Source organism: Ciconia boyciana, chromosome 1 (genome assembly GCF_034638445.1).
Source record: "Ciconia boyciana chromosome 1, ASM3463844v1, whole genome shotgun sequence".
Lineage (NCBI taxonomy): Eukaryota > Metazoa > Chordata > Aves > Ciconiiformes > Ciconiidae > Ciconia > Ciconia boyciana.
Genome location: NC_132934.1, coordinates 61,878,993 through 61,896,459, shown reverse-complemented (window position 1 = coordinate 61,896,459; position 17,467 = coordinate 61,878,993). Strand labels below are relative to the sequence as shown.

Genomic DNA, 17,467 nt, shown 5'->3' with positions numbered 1-17,467 from the left:
TTCACAGATTCTCACTTCTTATCAGACATGGTTTTAAATATCTTAAAAGAAAGTGATATGCTGCCAAAATGATAGTAGGCGATCCCTCAAAACTTCTCCATGTCTCTAGATGAAAGAAGTCAGACTGTTGCAGATTAACGTATTACAGCAGCAGTTTATTCCTGATGGGTGTTCTGCAGGGAATGCTTGAGAATGGCAGGAACTGAGAGGTCAGCCTTCTGTGGGTTAGGTGGGGATGCAGAAATTATATTCTCCACTTCCATATCCCTCCTTGTAGCATCTACTTTGATAACAGCAAGCTTGCTTACTTAGAACAGCTGTCAAAGTTACTGGCTCAAGGATGGTTGAAATTTAAACAAATACTGTGCTGGCCTTTTCCTTCTGCATAAAGAAACACTTATTTTGTCTTGTCTTTGGAGTGGCTAGGGCTAGTCTAGGAACCTTAAATAGTTAGTTGGATTGTTTTTTTGGGGACATACGCTAAAGAGAGTAAAGGTTACATAAAATATGTAAAGGGGAAGCATGCAATACTTAGAATCTTGTCCCAGAGCTCCATCTTACAGAAGTATGGAGACTATTTTAGTCTCTGGTGACTGCTCTAAAATAACATATTTTATGAAGCAATAAGACCTGCATTTCTTATGCAGGTAGACTTCCAATTGTAAGCCATTTTTGCTAGAGTGGTCAAAGAAAAATCTTGTCTAGAGCATTAATCTGTCGTCACATTAGAAAGACTGTATTTTGTCAGTTAGTATTACAACTGCTCCGGCTGACTGAAACAATTTGGTGTTGGTGATGTAATTGTTGTATTTCATAGTATCCTGTTAGTGTACTTTGTCATACAGGTAATGCTTTGAAGCTATGGTGATGAGCCGGTTCCTTTGTGCAGGATGAAATGTAGGAAAAAGCAAATCAATTTCTTGAGGAAATTGTATGCTACACAGCTTTTTCTTCTGATTAATGATGATTATTTCAGTAAATAGCTACCAAGGATGTTCCTTGCAATATAAATACCTAGTGCTTTCATACCAACTTTTTAAAAATGGAAACTTTTGTATTAAGTTACATAATATATACGCCTTTAAAGAATTACACTTTGTATTCTTTATTTTCTTTCGGGTGATGGAGACTTTTCTTGCTTTGTGTCTAACTTAAACAATGTAATTTTTAATGAGAAAGAAACTTCAAAAATAAGTCCAGCTTAGGAAAGCAAAATGAAAAGTTTTTAAGGCTCCATCAGTATGCTTATAAAAGTGTGCTCCACTTGTATGACAATCAAATGGCTTGGAGAGCAAGCTTCAATGTTAATTTGACAGGTCTAACACAGGCTTTTGAAAGTAGTAACAAATGTTTTTCTTTCAAGCCACAGATTCCAGCATGGTGGAGGGAGATTGCCAAATACAGATGGGAAGATTTGTTTCTTTCTTGCAGGTAGAGTGTGTTTTGATTTTTTTTTTTTGACAGCAGTTACAATCTTAATTTTACTTGCAAAGTGCATTTAATAGTCTGCAGTATCCTGCTTGCATCTTGCTGAAAGGCGTTGCAGTCATTTGATATGTTACTATGTTTTGCCTGCAGACCTGTCACAACCAGCTGACGTATCACACATTGTGTTGGTTTTTTTTTTTATACTTGTCTAAAACTCTGGAAGTCTAATGAGAGAAGAAATTACAGTTTGTGTAATCATTGTTCAAAGAAATTAGAATTTACTTAAGAAAATTTCAGTAAGAGAAGATAAATTGAGGTGGTTTCATTTGATGGTAAAGTTAAAGATACCTATTTTTATGGTTTTGATTAGCAAGTTTTAGTTTTCATTGAACATTGGAAATGGATTGTTTATACATCTTTTTTTAGCTGATAGAAGGAAGCAAAATTAAAACATGTACCTGCAAAAAGAATTGCTTGTGCCTCACTGAAACTTTCAGGGAAGAACACTCATTTCTTATATAGTTTGGTTGTTATCAGAGTCCTTTGCATGAAAACAGGATCTTTGTTTCTTCTGAGGATTTCCTGTGCTCTTGGGTTTCAGTCTATGGAGTGTTTTTGTCCTCAGTATAGCAAAAGTGACTGTCCTGTTCTCCAAAATGTTTCTATTTTTATGCAAGATTGCTTGTAATGAAATATCTATGTTGAAGGAGAGAGTATACAGGAAGCTTCCAGAATGTTTGAACAAATTCTAGTTTAACAAAGGTTGAAGTTCCTGTTCTTGCTGTATACTAGCACGGCAGTAGTCATTTACTGACTCATAACAGGTTGAATGCTATAGGAAGTTGGTTCTCAACCTCTTTTACCATGCCCAAGTACAGTTAGTCGTTAGGATATCTTGGGAGGTTTTTCCCCGTTTTTTCAAGTTTTTTGTTCTATCAACTTTGTCAGTTTCTTCCTTCATCCTCTGTTTCTTTCCGAGCAGATGTTCGAGAGACCTTTTAGTGGTTCTGAAATGGGGCTACTGTATACTTGTGTTTTTCCATACTTCCCCCCCCACTCCCGCCAGGATGCTCTGTCCAGGTGGAAGTTGAGAGCAGGGTGACTGGATGGATGGATATCCATGTGCATTGCAAACCCACTCTGTAGAACAAGCTTATGTTTATTTATGGGCAATATGCTGACATGTATATATATATAGGGTAAACACTACACAAAAATATAGCAGTATTGCTTGTGAGCCTGCTTTGTATGTATGCTACGATGGCTTGCTGATTGTTGAGCAACTTGGGAAAGAAGGGAGATGCAGGATGTTGCCCCAAAGGGAAGGTTGCTGAACCTGTTCACCTTGGTGAACAGGTGTCTGTTGCTTTGGGTAAAGCTATAAGGAAAACTTTTTCCTTATTGAGTTCTTCTTCAACTGTTATGTTCCCCTAAATCCACTTAGTAGTAGTCTATATCCATAGACTGGGAAATGCTTTTCTGGTCAATGTTATAAGCATATCTCCAAGCGTGGTGTGAAAATATGAATGAAGATGACAAAAGAAGTGAAATCTTGCTTTCGTAGAGCTAATGTCCCCATGTTGGTTTATTGGCTCTTCTGAGTTCAGGATTTCTTGATTAACTAGATGTAATAGCCTCAAATTTGCTATGTCAAAACATTTTTTAAAAACTATCAAAATAGTGCTGTGAAACACTAGTTAGTACTCTTGATCCTGCAGAAGACAGTGTATTTGAAGAACTCTGATAAAATGATAAAATTGTCTGTATTATATAGCTGCTAATTTGCATTTGAGTATTTGGATAAATAGTTGGATAAATAGCATAAATTGGACTATTTCCTGGAAGTTTTAAAATGGCAGCTGGTGCCCCTTCCACGGGAAACATGATCTCAGTTGTCTATTAATCCATTCCTCTGGAATCTGTTGGCTTGTTTTAGCTACATTCGATAGAGCAATACAAGTATAAGAAGTAATGACACTTATGTTTTGTGAAAACTGGTGACTAATAGAAGGCAGAAGCCCAAATAAGATCTATTTTTGATGGAGAGGAAGACAGAATTCAGCTGTTAGCCAGTCTTCTGGCAGGAATGGCAGGCTGGTTGATTAGCCAGTGTGGGCTGTCTGCTATGAAGCCATCTGTGTACTGACTGGCTAGACTCATCCCATGCTGACTTTTCCCTGATGGGGTTATAGGGTGCATTAATGAGCAAATATTATTGCAGTTAAGGGAAAGTCAGATTCATTTACCCTATTGCTCAAGGAATGCCTTCTTGAAATCTATTATATAAATTAAGATAGTGCTTTACATGGTCAGAGTTGACCTGTTCTTACCCATTTTGTACTATGTAACTGAGCTCAAGTTCTGTTGTAGTGAAACATACCTAAGACATTGGTTTGGTTTTTTGAAATCAGTTTTCTGTGGCTAATCGCTCTTACAGTAGGTACAGGCTTATGTGTTAAATTCTAATTTGAATTCAGCTATCACCAGCTCCCAGAGTGTGACTCTTGAATCTAGTGGGAAAATGCACAGCCTTTGCTATCAGGGATATTGTCTCTGAAGGTACTTGGGCACTGTTGTCAAGTCCCTTCTTACTGTCTTTGATAAATTGAACTCTTGAAAACTTTTACAGCAAGATATTTAAAGTACATTCAACCTGTTATGGTGACTCTTTTCTGTACCTTCTTTAAAGAATCGATATAATTTTTTAAAATGTGGCCCTGGGTATCAATTCTGGAATTTTAGTATCTAGATTGTCAAAGCCATACGCAAGCATGAAATAATTTCTGTTTTCCTTATGCTTTTCTTTGTGTCCAAAGTACATATTGGTCCCTTAATAGTCCAATTTGTACTGGGAACTTATGTTCAGTAACTTAGCTTAGTCGCAGATCCTTTTTTGGAGCTGTTAGTTACTAGGATGATGTTTTCCATCCTGCTTTAGGTCTGTCCACTGACTTGGATTACGAATGTAGTTGGAGCTTGGGCTGCAAGTTCAGTGGTTTATGTTCAGTGTTTTGGAAGTAATGTCAATTTGTGTATGAGGAGGGTCTATACATATATGCATTTTATTTTCTTGTATTTCAGGAGCTGTCTTGCTTTGTTACCCGATGTTATGAAGTGGTGGTGAATGTAGTGCATCAGTTGGCTGTTCTCTATACCAGCAACAAGTAATTATTCCCTAAAATGCTATATTGTTTTTATGTAGTTAAATGTATAAAATATGAATGTTCTGCCTAAGGCATGGTCATTTTTGGAACATTGTTGTCTAGGGATACAGAGAGTGCTTTGCTGAGCAAGTTTGGGCTTCATAAGCCATTATGAAAGTGGATTTGTTTTATTTTCAGAAAAGGCGATGCTTTTGTATATAATGAGATGCAATACTTTTTTTGCCATTTTTTGATAGAATTGATGCTTCAGAGGCACTTAGTCTTTATGATTAAGAGATTGTCTTGCTACTCTCTCATCCTTGCGGTGTTTGGGAAGAGATTCCTTCTGTTTGACACAGTGGATACCTCTATCTTCAGAAGCTTAAAAATCAGATCATTTTCACAGCCTAACGTTTTAACAATATGAATCTTGGTATATAGTCCTCACAAAACAACCATGGTTTTAACACCTGAAGTTGAGCTTAGTAAGGACTCTTGGGTTTAGCTCCTCTGAAAACTGATGAGAGTTAAGCACTGAATAGAATTGTTGGGTTTAGCTCTGAATATAACTGCAGGCTCTTGATCCCCCCCCCAGGATAGCATCATTCTTCTCAGTTTTATTTGTTGTCTTACACTGCAGCACAAGGTAGACTTTCTGCATGGTGCTGAATGAACAAGGCTGGATGTGTAGCTTGGACGTGGCTTGATTAAATGTGTGAAGTGATTTTATATTTTTGGGCCACGAGGCTGTATGTATCAAGGCTACTTGCTCTTAGCATAACTGAATTGGGAATGCCGATATACACGTGCACTGAATGCAATCGGTGGTTTGAACCAGTCACATGCTGTACATCTAAAAATGCAATATTAAATTTGATCATAGCACACAGATTTCCCATAGTGTATACTTCTAATCAGATTTTGAGATTTCTTTTGTTTTCTGAAGTTACTATGTTAATGAAGAAAAATGTACCCCAAGAAACAAAGAACACACCGTGATACAGAGTTGATAAATATGCTGTGTTCTAAGGATTAAAAAGGCATTAAAATATTTATTTTGTTTACAGGAATGCACCTAAAATTATAGAGACGTCTGGAGTTCATTTTCAGGTGGGAATGACTTGGAGCCCCTTTTTCTTATGTTAGTATATGTATGTCTTGATGATTCATCCTGAGAAAAGCAGCAAGAAAGTGAATTTCAAATACAACTTTCAATCTCCTTTAAAGGTTTTATTTTGTTAATCAGCCTTTTCTGGCCTTTATGTGGAAAGGGCTGATATCTCCGTGTCTGTCATAGTCTAGCTTTCTTAGCTGAAAAACGTTTGCACGCTCCCTCATTGTGTGCAATATGTGCTTCTGCGTGTAGACAATTTTGAAAATCCTACCTTCAATGTCAAATTAGATCAGTGAACTTAAAGTTGTGCCTGTACATGAAGTTCCTTGTGTCACTACAAGAAATACTAAATCTTTGAGTTACCAAACCAAGAAGTCTCCAGTTTAACTCTCTAGCTGATGTCTTGTTGGCTGATAATACATTGAAAGGAACTGAAATTTTACTTGCCACACATGACTGTAATAAACTTTTCAATAACTGCAGTCCTTTTCTTTTTGTTTTAAACAGGCAATGTATGAGCATCTGGGAGAGTTGCTCACAGTCTTAATCACTCTCGATGAAATAATTGACAATCATGCCACTCTGAAAGATCACTGGACCATGTATAAGAGGTGTGTCTCTGAAGGTGTGAAACACACTCCCACAGCATAAAACATAAAAGCATGTGTGTGTGTCTTTGTTCCAAGAAAGTCAGTGTGGCAACGTGGATTTTGGTAGCCCCGAGAGTTTTCCAGAACCCTCAATGAAAAGCAGGGCTAAGCTCCCACTTTGTACTTCTAACAGCACCAGTAAGTTTTTAAAGTGCTGAATGTTACATTTACAATACGCGGTAAGCATCTTGACAAACAGTTATGGTTGGTGGGGTTTAAAATATATTCAATAAGAAATCTCATTTTGCACAGAACTGATCTGCGACTATCCATATTGATCATGGAGATGGGCATACAGGTTTAAGCAAGAACATTATGTTAAGTAAAAGCTAAAGAGTCAACAATTATAAAGGTAGTTAAATTAGTGCAATAACTACTCTGTTTCATTGAAAACCTGAATAAATGGGAGTTATTCAAATGCAAATGGCTTATACAGATCTAGTGGGTTTTGTTTTTTTTAATTTTGGAGTTGCTGCTGGGCACAGATGTGGGCAATTAAAATCTATTATCAAAATAGTACAGGATATGATAAAACCATTAGCGTGTTTTAATTGTGTTGTACGTACATGTTCTACACCTACTCCTTACAGGCTGCTAAAATCTGTCCATCACAACCCTTCTAAGTTTGGAATTCAAGAAGATAAACTGAAGCCATTTGAAAAGCTGCTGTTAAAACTGGAATGCCAGTTACTTGATGGAATGATATTTCAGGTAATGAAATTAATGTTCCCCAGTACGATAGGGGAAACTATTACATTAAAGTGACACTCTTTTTAGAATGTTTTGTTTGTTTGTTTTTTATTTTGTTTTGTTCTGGATACAGTGATGTGTGAATTTGGCTCTTGCATGGGGAAAAAAAAAAAGGCTCTATTGTAAGATCCTTCCTTGCTCTTCTCATGTGCTAGAATTGTGCCAGGGTTTGAATGGTAGCAATTAATGCCTACTGTTTTGCAGAATTAAAGAAATGCAGACAGCTTGGGATTAAGACTGTATATTATCAGGCAGTTTGTTTTTCACCAGAAATTTTAATAGTGGTCAGGTTTACATAGCATAGGTCCACTTCATTTTAGCTGCAGGTTAAAATCTCCTCAGTCATCTTGAAAATATGTTGTGTGACGTCTTGTTACATATTTTGTCTCATTCCTAGCATATGAGACAGGTAGCTGTCATGGGGTACCACTTCAGTGGTGTATACCCCTGAAACATACAAGTGTACAGGTGGACAAGAAGGATTATTACTTTTTCAATACAGTTAATTTAAATGTGTTCATACAAGAAGTCATCTTTTTTTAGAGAATTGTGTATCTGAGACACTGAAATTGGATGTTGTGGCATAGTGGGCAGAGGATAGTGTTGCGGAACCTGGTCACAGCAGTCAATTGAACAGGACTGTTGCTCAGTTCTTACTGTTACATCTTAAATGGCATGGGGAAGAAGGTTTTGTTCTGTAAAAGGCTCCAAAAGGGAAATTGTAAGTAAATAATTAAACACAAATTGGCTTAGTCTTTCAAAGGACATTGCTACCAGCTATCTGTTTTTCATCTGTATTTCTCTAATGTTGCATTAGTACAAAGACTTTGTTATATGTTTGAGGCATCGGTAGGATTTGTCGTGTATTTTCAGGACACTTCGCCTCCTGTCCTGCCAATGCCCCTTCCTAACAAAAGTATATGAAAAATATTCTTAAATACAATTCCATTAAAGACTCTTCTAATATCTTTAGAAAATCTGAAATGTGTGTGTTTTTTTTTTTTTACACTGTTGTGTGATTTTTGGTAATCTTAAACAGCCACCAGTGGTGTGGGGGTTTTATGCTACAGGTGCATGAACCACATCCTACAAGCAATTTGCATGATAATTTTGTTTAGTTAATGAACAGGTAGTAACATATTATAATGTAATAATGCAAATATGCATCTAGTTTCTTATCACTAGCACATCATGTGGTTTCTTTAAAAATGCCCCTTAACAGAAATGTTAAGTAAATAAAATGGTTTTTTGAATGTTATGTATAAGAGATGTTTTTAATGTTTTCCGTTATACTAAATAATTTAAGTATACTTTAAAAATCTGTATATTGTGAAGTCTAGACTAACTTCAGGTTAGTGCTACAAGAGATAAATCAATATGCTTTTGCAGTGTTCTTCTCTTGCAAAATCAGTATTCTTTTAAGGTTCAAAATTCATGGCATTATCATTATGCCTTTTTTTCCTTTTTGCTCAGGCCTGTATAGAACAACAGTTTGATTCTGTAAATGGTGGAGTTTCAGTGTCGAAGAACAGCACGTTTGCTGAAGAATTTGCTTATACTCTTCGCACAAGTTTTGCAAATGTTGAAGCCAAACTTGGTAATGCAAACTGATGATTCTCCTGCCAGCTTCACTCTTCCTAAATTGTTTGTATCGTTTGTCTGGGAGTAGACTTCAAAAAAGGATTTTTTGGGTGTATTTCTGCAGGTGAACCTTCAGAAATTGACCAGAGAGATAAATATGTGGGTATCTGTGGCCTCTTTGTACTGCATTTTCAGATTTTTCGGACCATAGACAAGAAATTTTACAAGTCATTGTTGGATGTCTGTAAAAAGGTGAATGCTTTATTCTTTTGTCAATAATTAAGAGGGGAAAAAAATCTTCAGTAATGAAGTAGATAATTTTCTTAGTTGTATAGCATAGCAAAGACTTGGGAGATGAAAACACACAATTTACCAAAACAAGTCAGAAAGCAGAATTAAGATTTTTCTACTTCTTGTAATCCCCCCCCCCTTTTCTTTTAAAGATGCTCCAAAAACCTGTCCACTCACTTAGCAGCAAGGTAAAATAACTTGAAATTACCATTAAAATGTTTCTTCTCAAGCTTAATGTCACACTGAGGGCAAAAAATTGTTTGAGTTGAGTATTATGGGAGTGAATTTGGGTTTTGACCTTGGCTATAAACATGTATCTTGAAAGACCTCCAAGTCCAAAGGTGATTGGGGCTTTTTCATATCAGGTAGTATTAAGAAATTATTACATTCTTTCATTTTGTTTAGAATCACTGAGTGGTAATAACTGTGCCCGTGGTGTCCTTAGTGAACTTCTAGGGGGACAAACCTTTTTTAATGGGAACGTAATATTTTGTAGAAACTAGTTATGCAGAAATAAACTGAATTGTGTGTTATGGCTCAAAAGAGGCATAAGAAACATGCATGGTGGCATAGTATTTGTTGTAGTTACTTATGTTTATTGCTACTTGTAGTTTTTTTCCCCTCCTTTTTTTTCTTTCCCCCCTCCAGGTACCAGCCATCACATTAACTGCTAACATTATGTGGTTTGCTGACAACTTTCTGATTCAGAAGATACCAGCTGCTGCCAAACTTCTCGACAAGAAAAGTATTCACACAGTTAAAATGCAAAGGGAGAATTTTCTGCAGCAGAAGGCACAGTCACTTACCAAGTATGCTTCCTAAATACTGCTTCATGGTGATGTTTGGCAAACAGTTTATGAACACGTGGGTTTCTTCATTCAGTGTACTAGCATGTTGTGGAGTGTTGCGCAGTGGTGTTAAACAACTTTTCCATTTCACTGCAGCAACATGTGTGTATTAGTGTTGCTGAAAAAGTGTTGGTCAAAACGAAGCTTTTTCCATGTCATGCTTTCAGAAAAATGTGTATTATGTCACCAAAATAACAAAGTTCCTGGCAGTTCTAAATATTTGATTGTTTCAATTATTTCTACTTCCATACTTTCAACTTCTTTTTTTTTTTTTTTTTAAGACTAGTGTCTAGTAACCTGAGCTGCTCTGTTTTCTATTAGGGCGCTCTGCTTTCTGTGTGTTCATGGATGTAAGTTGCTAGTAAGCTTATAGAGGGTTTCTTCTCTGCTCACTGATGATACTTTCTTTGCCAGCATTTCTTTCTTCATGACTGTTTTAATTGCTTGTTTAATGGGCTTTGAAATTATCTGTATTTGAAAAAGCTTCTTTTCTTTTGTCCTCTGCACGTAGTTTGCGGGTCACTTCCTTCTCTATAGTGCTTTCTAAAATATGTTTAAAGATGAGTTGGAATTTTTTTTAGTTGTCAGTCTTACGAACAAGTGTGCTGCACTGCATAGGGAGATAACGGCTAAGATTTCTGTTGATGTTGCAGACTAAAACAAGAAGGTGGAAAATGGAGTCTGTGGAATAGAAGTAAAAACTTACATTTTGCAGGTTGTCTTCCAACCCTGTATGCAAGCTGGCAGAACTGGGTTGGAGGGGAGGAGGGAAGGGGGAAAAGCAACTCCATGTCTACGTGATCCTCTGGCAGATTATTTTCACTACTGCCCTGTTCCTGTATCAATCCACCTCTTCCTGGTTTATGTCCTACATCCACAGGAAGTGTCAAGAGCTTTGACTGAATTGTTTCCTGGTCTTTAATTCCTGGATGGAACATAATCGCACTGCTGCGTTGCTTTTGGTCTTGGGCAGTGGTACAGGTCATGTTTTGCAGCTCTTACGGTTAAGAAAAGGTTGAAGAAAGATCTGGGTATTCACGGACATTTGGAGGATATTGTAATATGATGCAGATTTTACATCTCCTGATTTGAATTCTGCCAATAACTTTCTTTTGCCTTTTTATAAGTTCTTACATTGCCTTTGATAATTGGACTGTTGCCTTAAATATTGAGTACTCTTTAAAGTGTAATTTTTATGTCATAATCAATGACCTGAATACATTCCTGCTATAACTGCTATAATAAGTAATATTGCAGTGTCACAATTCTGTAGCATAGAATAAACAGAAGTTTTAAAAGTGAACTCTAATTAAACATTTAATTAAAACTAGTGTAATCCAAGCAGATTAACTTCTGGAGAATTATGTTATTTAAGAGCAGTCTTGTTTGGCATTGATGTAATAACAAGTTTTTTTATTTTTATATATATATATATATATATAAAAACACCCTCAAACTTGGAGGAAAAAATTAACATAAGTGTAGGACTCTTTTGTCTAGTGTTTAAAGCATTTTCTAGCAGTTTTATTTACTGTTTTAATTTAAAGAAGTGTAGTATATGTACTGCTAAAAGGGCCATTTGTTCTCTTGAAAGCTGGATTATTTTGACTCTTTGGAGTATGTTTTTACAGATATAATTGGCAGACTAATCCTTACAAATACAGAATTAAAATGTAAATGAGTATGAGGTTCTGATACTTTTGGGAATGGGGAGTTATTACTTTGTGGACTGAAGATTTAACATGTTTCCCTTGGAAGAATTTAAGCTTTGGAAAGAGAAAAGAAAATCCTCATACTTTTCTTATTTGAAGTAAGCAACATTGTTTGTTTCCTTCTCCAGAGATATGCAGTCATATTATGTTTTTGTGAGCTCGTGGATGACAAAAATGGAGTCCATCTTGTCAAAGGAGCAACGCGTGGATAAGTTTGCAGAAGATCTTTCTAACCGCTGCAATGTCTTCATCCAGGTGTGCAGTCTTTTAATGTGGTGATACAGCAAATGGTGCAGCAAACTGATGTTTTGGTGCAAGTTGTTGAACATAAAAAGAAATCACAGAGGTTCTGTGATCATCAGTGTGTTATTTTACAATGTGGGAGTTCTTCTAAAACTTCAAATTCCCAGTAGATGCTCCTTCAAGTAAATCTGTAAAAGGTGCTTCTATAAGGCATGTGGGGGAAGTGAATCTGACTAAAATATTCAGTGGCTAAAATTTTGAAATTTTCTCTTGACTTAGGAAATCAAGAAAGCTTCATTTCCTCTGTAGTAAAGGTTTTGGGTTTTTTTCCTTTTGAGTCAGTCATGAGGTACATAAGTTGGACTGAACCGGTGTCTTAATTTAGTTTTATTTAGCACGGTACATACTTCCAGTAAAGGTTTTGTGTTGTTTCATTGTGCTTTGCCTAGTGATGGTACTTTGCAAGAATCTTACTACGTTCCGAGGCAGCTGGTTTTCTTTTGGCCTACTAACAGCATGTAGTCTTAATGTAAGATGCATCTTATTTCTGAATTTATTTTTTGCTAGTTTTGATATGTGTCTATCTGCCTGACAGAAATTTGATGAGAATAGGTGTGTGATAAAAGCATGATCCTGAATCTTCCGTATCTAAAGACATACACGTACTAGGATCTGTGGTTTTTATATTTGAGTTATTTGCGGTGGACTTACGTAAATTTTGTTCTGTAGCAAACTGAGGTTCCTAGACCACTTGCTGTCTTTTCCTGGTCTCTTTTTTTTATTGTTACTACTTTTCCTTTTAAATAAGTTGAATAACATTCTTGTAACACTGTATGTAATCAACATTGTATGTAAAAGCTTAGCATACATTGATTTAGAAATTATTGCTTTTTTATTGTGGGATGGACAGTTCTATTTAGACAGTGTAGAACTGTGTAAATACTGTCAGTGTATTTATTCCACAAAACCTGGAAGTTTTAGTTTGGTTTTGTGATAGGCTGTTTTTAGGGGGGATGGGAGTTGTTTGGTGGGCTTACAATAGGTCTGAAATTATTAGACCTTTGAGGCTGTGCGATTAATTAATTCACTGACCTATGTTTAATTTGAATGGCTCTAGAAGAGGTTAATGATCAGGTGACCTAATGACTTGTAGGCAGTTTCATAACATCTGCCCAATAAAAGGGTCTCATTCAGCTTTGGGATCTCAGGCTTGCTTATTAGGTGGAGTGGTAGGTTCTCTAGTGTGAAGGGGCAAATGTTAGTTCTGTCATGTATGAAAGAAAACAGAGAGGACTTATTTGATTGATATGTTGTGAAAAAATTCTTTCTTTCCCCTCCCTTTACTCATTTTATTTTTAGGGTTTTCTTTATGCATACAGTCTTAGCACCATCATTAAAACTACAATGAATCTCTACATGTCAATGCAAAAACCTATGACCAAAACCTCGGTGAAAGCTCTATGCAGACTTGTAGAACTTCTGAAGGTAGGTCACTGGGTGAAGACTGATCAAACATCATATATTAAACACCCCCACCCCCAAAAAAAAACCCCAAAACCCCCACAACTGAGTGGGGACATGTTTTTACATGGCTTTTTGTTCAAGAGTGGATTTGGTTAGAGAACAGGAGATTTGGGAGGCTAGAACTGATTTTTTTTTTTACCTTCTAACTGCCTTCCTTAGTTGGTTTCACAAAATGATTGAGGTTGGAAGGGTCCTCTGGAGGTCATCTGGTCCAACCTCCCCCTGCTCAAGCATGGCCACTTAGAGCCGGTTGCCCAGGATGGTGTCCAGATGACTTCTGAATATCGCCAAGGATGGAGACTCCACAACCTCCCTGGGCAACCAGCCTGTGCCAGTGCTTGGTCACCCTCACAGTAAGAAGGTGTTTCCTAATGTTCAGAGGGAACCTCCTGTGTTTCAGTTTGTGCTCACTGCCCCTTGTCCTGTCACTGGGCACCACTGAAAAGAGCATGGCTCTGTCTTCTTTGCATCCTCCCTTCAGGTATTTATATACATTGATAAAATTCCGTACACACCTACTCCCCCAGCCTTTTCTTCTCCAGGCTGAACCATCCCAGCTCTCTCAGCCTTTCCTCATATGTGAGATGCTCCAGTCCATTAGTTATCTTCATGGCCCTTGGCTGGACTCTCTCCAGTATGTTCATGTCTTTCTTGTACTGAGGAGCCCAGAACTGGATACAATACTCCAGGTGTGACCTTACCAGTGCTGAGTAGAGGGGACAGATCACCTCCCTCAGCCTGCTGGCAATACTTTGTCGAATGCAGCGAAAGATACCATTAGCCTTCTTTGTGGCAAGGGCACACTGCTGGCTCATGTTCACCTTGGTGTCCACTAGGACACCTAGGTCCTTTTCTGCCAAGCTGCTTTCCAGCTGGATGGCTCTCGGTATATACTGGTGTATGCGCTTGTTCCTCCCCAGGTGCAGGACTTTGTACCTCTTCTGGTACTTTTTCCAAAAGGAAAATACTCTGTTTTGAGATAACTTCAGAAAGCAATGTTGAACAGAGATGGATTATTTAAAAAAACAAACCCCAAAAACCAACAGAACTTACATCACAGTCTTGAAACTTTTTTATACTCCTGAATGATTTGATTTTCTGTTTCTAAGGGTTAATTGCAACTGCTACTAACAGTGCATTACAAAGTGGAAAGAGTCTGTATTTGCAGTGTGGATGAGTCTGCGAGCGTAAAGCCAAATTCTAAAGGCAACAACGTCATTAACTACATGAACTGTTGTGTTTTGGTATTGACTTTAGGCAATAGAACACATGTTTTACCGAAGAAGTATGGTTGTGGCAGATTCTGTGACGCACATCACTCAGCATCTGCAATATCAGGCTCTTCACTCTATTTCTGTAGCCAAGGTATGTAATCCAAATTCTAATAATTAATAATTCTTAGCTAAGTGTTTAAAAAAATCTTCATTTTAAATTATTTTTCTTACTTTTGCAAAATCTGTAGTGTTGCTTTATCATAATCAACAGATATGTAAGCTTTCCGGTAGGTCAGAGCTTTGCCCTAGAAACTGTACAGCATAGATAGCTATCTATTTTTGACCAAGAATGGGTCCTCTCTAAACTGCTGCATGCCTTGTCATGTTCATCTTGTGTTCTTTTTAGTTTTTATTTCTAGTGACTTTCGCAAACAGACCTTTTCTTACCTCTTTTCTGATGCACATTCTTAAAGTAATCTGTTACAGGTCTAAGCAAACAGGCTGTTATTTATTTAAATCTTTGTCTGCTTGGCAAAATAGCAGTGGTTGATACATGATGGCTTACAGGAGTCTAATGCAGGCATAAATTCACTATTTCTCTGTGGGGTGAAATGGCTTCTGATGGTGAGACACTGTAATCTCTACATATTATATCTTTCTATAAACAAGATCAGTTTACCGCACATTTTGCTTATCAGATCTTGAATTTCTGAATTCAGGGCAAATGGGAAAATGAGATAACTGTTCTTGATGTATTAGTGATTGTTTTATTCTTTCATCACGTTCAGTAGCAGAATTACAAAGGGGAGATGCTATTGATACCAGTGCAGCTATTAAATCTTCCTTTTAATTTTGTTTGTTTGTTTTGACCATGCTCACTTAAATGGATTACAATTATAACAGACTTACGTATTTTGGAAGTTTGATATGTTTGAAATTTGGCTGTAATCTCAACTTATGTATCTGGCATCTCCATATTTTCTAGCATAAGCAAAAAAAGTTGTACTTCTAAAAAGCTGATATATACGTGTGTGTGTGTGTGTATCAGGAGTAGCATGAACTGAAGAAGTTCCAAGCTTCAAAGCTACTAAGAAAAACTGTGTATCTTCAAACAAACTGTTCACATATATTTAGATAACTTTAACCTTTTCTGATGATAGCTGTAATTACATTACAAATTACTTTTAAATGCATAGAAATATGCTGAGACTTGTGTATTGAGTGGATATCAAAGAGAACACATCTGTGAAGAATTCTTGATATTTTGACTACTTTTCTGAAAAGATGTAAGAGGCAAATGCTGGTAAATACAGGAGTTCGTTAGTACTAATCTTTTTTGTCTGCTCCACTTAGAAACAAAGTGGTGTAAGGTCTAAGGCATATACTGAACATAGCTTTAGCATGTAAGGTTAGGAGCTTCATGTTGAACATACTTTCTTAGAATTGGAAGAGGTTCTTAACTCTTCCATGAAACTGTACCTCTTCTGAGTTACGCTGCTACTCACAAATACATCTGTGACTTCAACTTCTTAGCCAGAAGACTTTGTTCCCTTAATTTGTTCATGCAAATGTTTTTGCACTTAATCTTTCTGATAAATTAGAATTTGTAGAAAATTGCAAGTCATCGTTATTACCATGTTTATACTTCTTCTGGCTCTTCAGCTATAAACTGGATTTTGTTAGCAACAACAGGGAGTCAGTGATTGGAAAAAAAAATTAAAAAAATTAAATTACATGTACCTTAGAAATAACATTGGCATGCAGTCACATGCAGCTTGCACAGTATTTGTATACTGTACGACCTGACCCATGTTCGTGCTGAACTGCACATATTCCAAGTGTACAGATAGGTAATACCACTGAATTGACAGAGTAAGTGAATCTGGATTTGGTTAGCTCTGTTCACAAAACATAATTTGTTTGCAGAAGCACTCAATTTATGACAAGTCCATAAGCTTTGGAAAGAAGAGGTAAGCTGTTTCTTTTGGGCTTAAGTAACTTTTCTCTGAATTTCTGTGTCTTTCTGTCATCAAGAAAAGAGTAATTTCTGATAAAAAATACAGTGAGCAACGCCTGGATGTCCTATCTGCTTTGGTGTTGGCTGAGAACACCCTCAATGGGCCAAGTACAAAACAGAGGCGACTAATTGTTTCCCTTGCACTGAGTGTGGGAACACAGATGGTGAGTGCCATGATTATTCCAGACCTTTACTTGTTTGGTGTAGTATCTTCTAAAGAAATACAATCTTGTCTTTTTTTTTTTTTTATTTGCACAGAAAACTTTTAAAGATGAAGAACTCATTCCCCTTCAGTTAGTTCTGAAAAAACTAGACTTGATCAGTGAACTTACAGAGCGGTAAGCAGTGGCATGTGATATATAGAAGGCAGTGTAGTGTCACTGGGGGAGCTGGATCTTCACTGTGCGAATTGCAAAATCTGGTAGCTGCATGCTGGTGGTGACTTTTGCATGTATTGTAGACCAGGGATGGACAGAAAGAATTCCAGAGCTAAGCCTGAAGCTTGCTGGTCTCTGGGCGAGTCATATTTTACCTGACTGTTGCCGGTTACTTAATCCACTTCTCTGATTGTTTAGAAACTCTGTCACTTTCTTGGATGACTTGGCTTTATGGTAAGCTAAAGTCTTCCTCTTAACCCAAACCCAAAAATTACGAGTTAATATCAGTCTGTTTGGGAGATCAGGTGGTTAGTTCACATGTGACACCATGATTTACTGCTGCTGTAGTTTATGGAAATTGAGTGCCCACTAAATGTTGGCTATCTGAAAGCCAAGTTAATATCTGGGTTCCATGCATACTTTATGGAGAGAGACAAAGACCTTCAGTGGGTGACTCATGGGATAAATTCCTGGGATAAGTGGTGTACACAGGTTGTATCAGGAGAGGCCGGTTTCTCTTTTTTGACTTACAGGAGAAACTTAGAATATATGTTTGACTTCTAGGATACTAATTG

General features: G+C 37.0%; 1 protein-coding gene across 6 annotated transcripts in view; it reads left to right on the top strand.

The window, feature by feature from the left end:
* The window catches only part of WASHC4 (WASH complex subunit 4), a 42,826-nt gene that overhangs the window by 6,946 nt on the left and 18,413 nt on the right, over positions 1–17,467 (top strand). For 4 of the 6 annotated variants that reach the window (XR_012043903.1, XM_072870882.1, XM_072870873.1 and 1 more), the window contains 14 exons: positions 1,364–1,431; positions 4,510–4,592; positions 5,639–5,681; positions 6,193–6,296; positions 6,926–7,046; positions 8,559–8,682; positions 8,791–8,918; positions 9,110–9,145; positions 9,606–9,766; positions 11,646–11,772; positions 13,120–13,245; positions 14,542–14,649; positions 16,533–16,679; positions 16,774–16,853. Coding sequence is in view for 5 of the 6 variants with exons in the window: in XM_072870882.1 (XP_072726983.1) it covers positions 1,364–1,431; positions 4,510–4,592; positions 5,639–5,681; positions 6,193–6,296; positions 6,926–7,046; positions 8,559–8,682; positions 8,791–8,918; positions 9,110–9,145; positions 9,606–9,766; positions 11,646–11,772; positions 13,120–13,245; positions 14,542–14,649; positions 16,533–16,679; positions 16,774–16,853 (1,456 nt within the window). In the remaining variant the exon portion in view is untranslated. The remainder of the gene's footprint in view (positions 1–1,363; positions 1,432–4,509; positions 4,593–5,638; positions 5,682–6,192; positions 6,297–6,925; positions 7,047–8,558; positions 8,683–8,790; positions 8,919–9,109; positions 9,146–9,605; positions 9,767–11,645; positions 11,773–13,119; positions 13,246–14,541; positions 14,650–16,532; positions 16,680–16,773; positions 16,854–17,467) is intronic. The other 2 variants (XM_072870891.1, XM_072870897.1) reach the window with 2 other exon arrangements.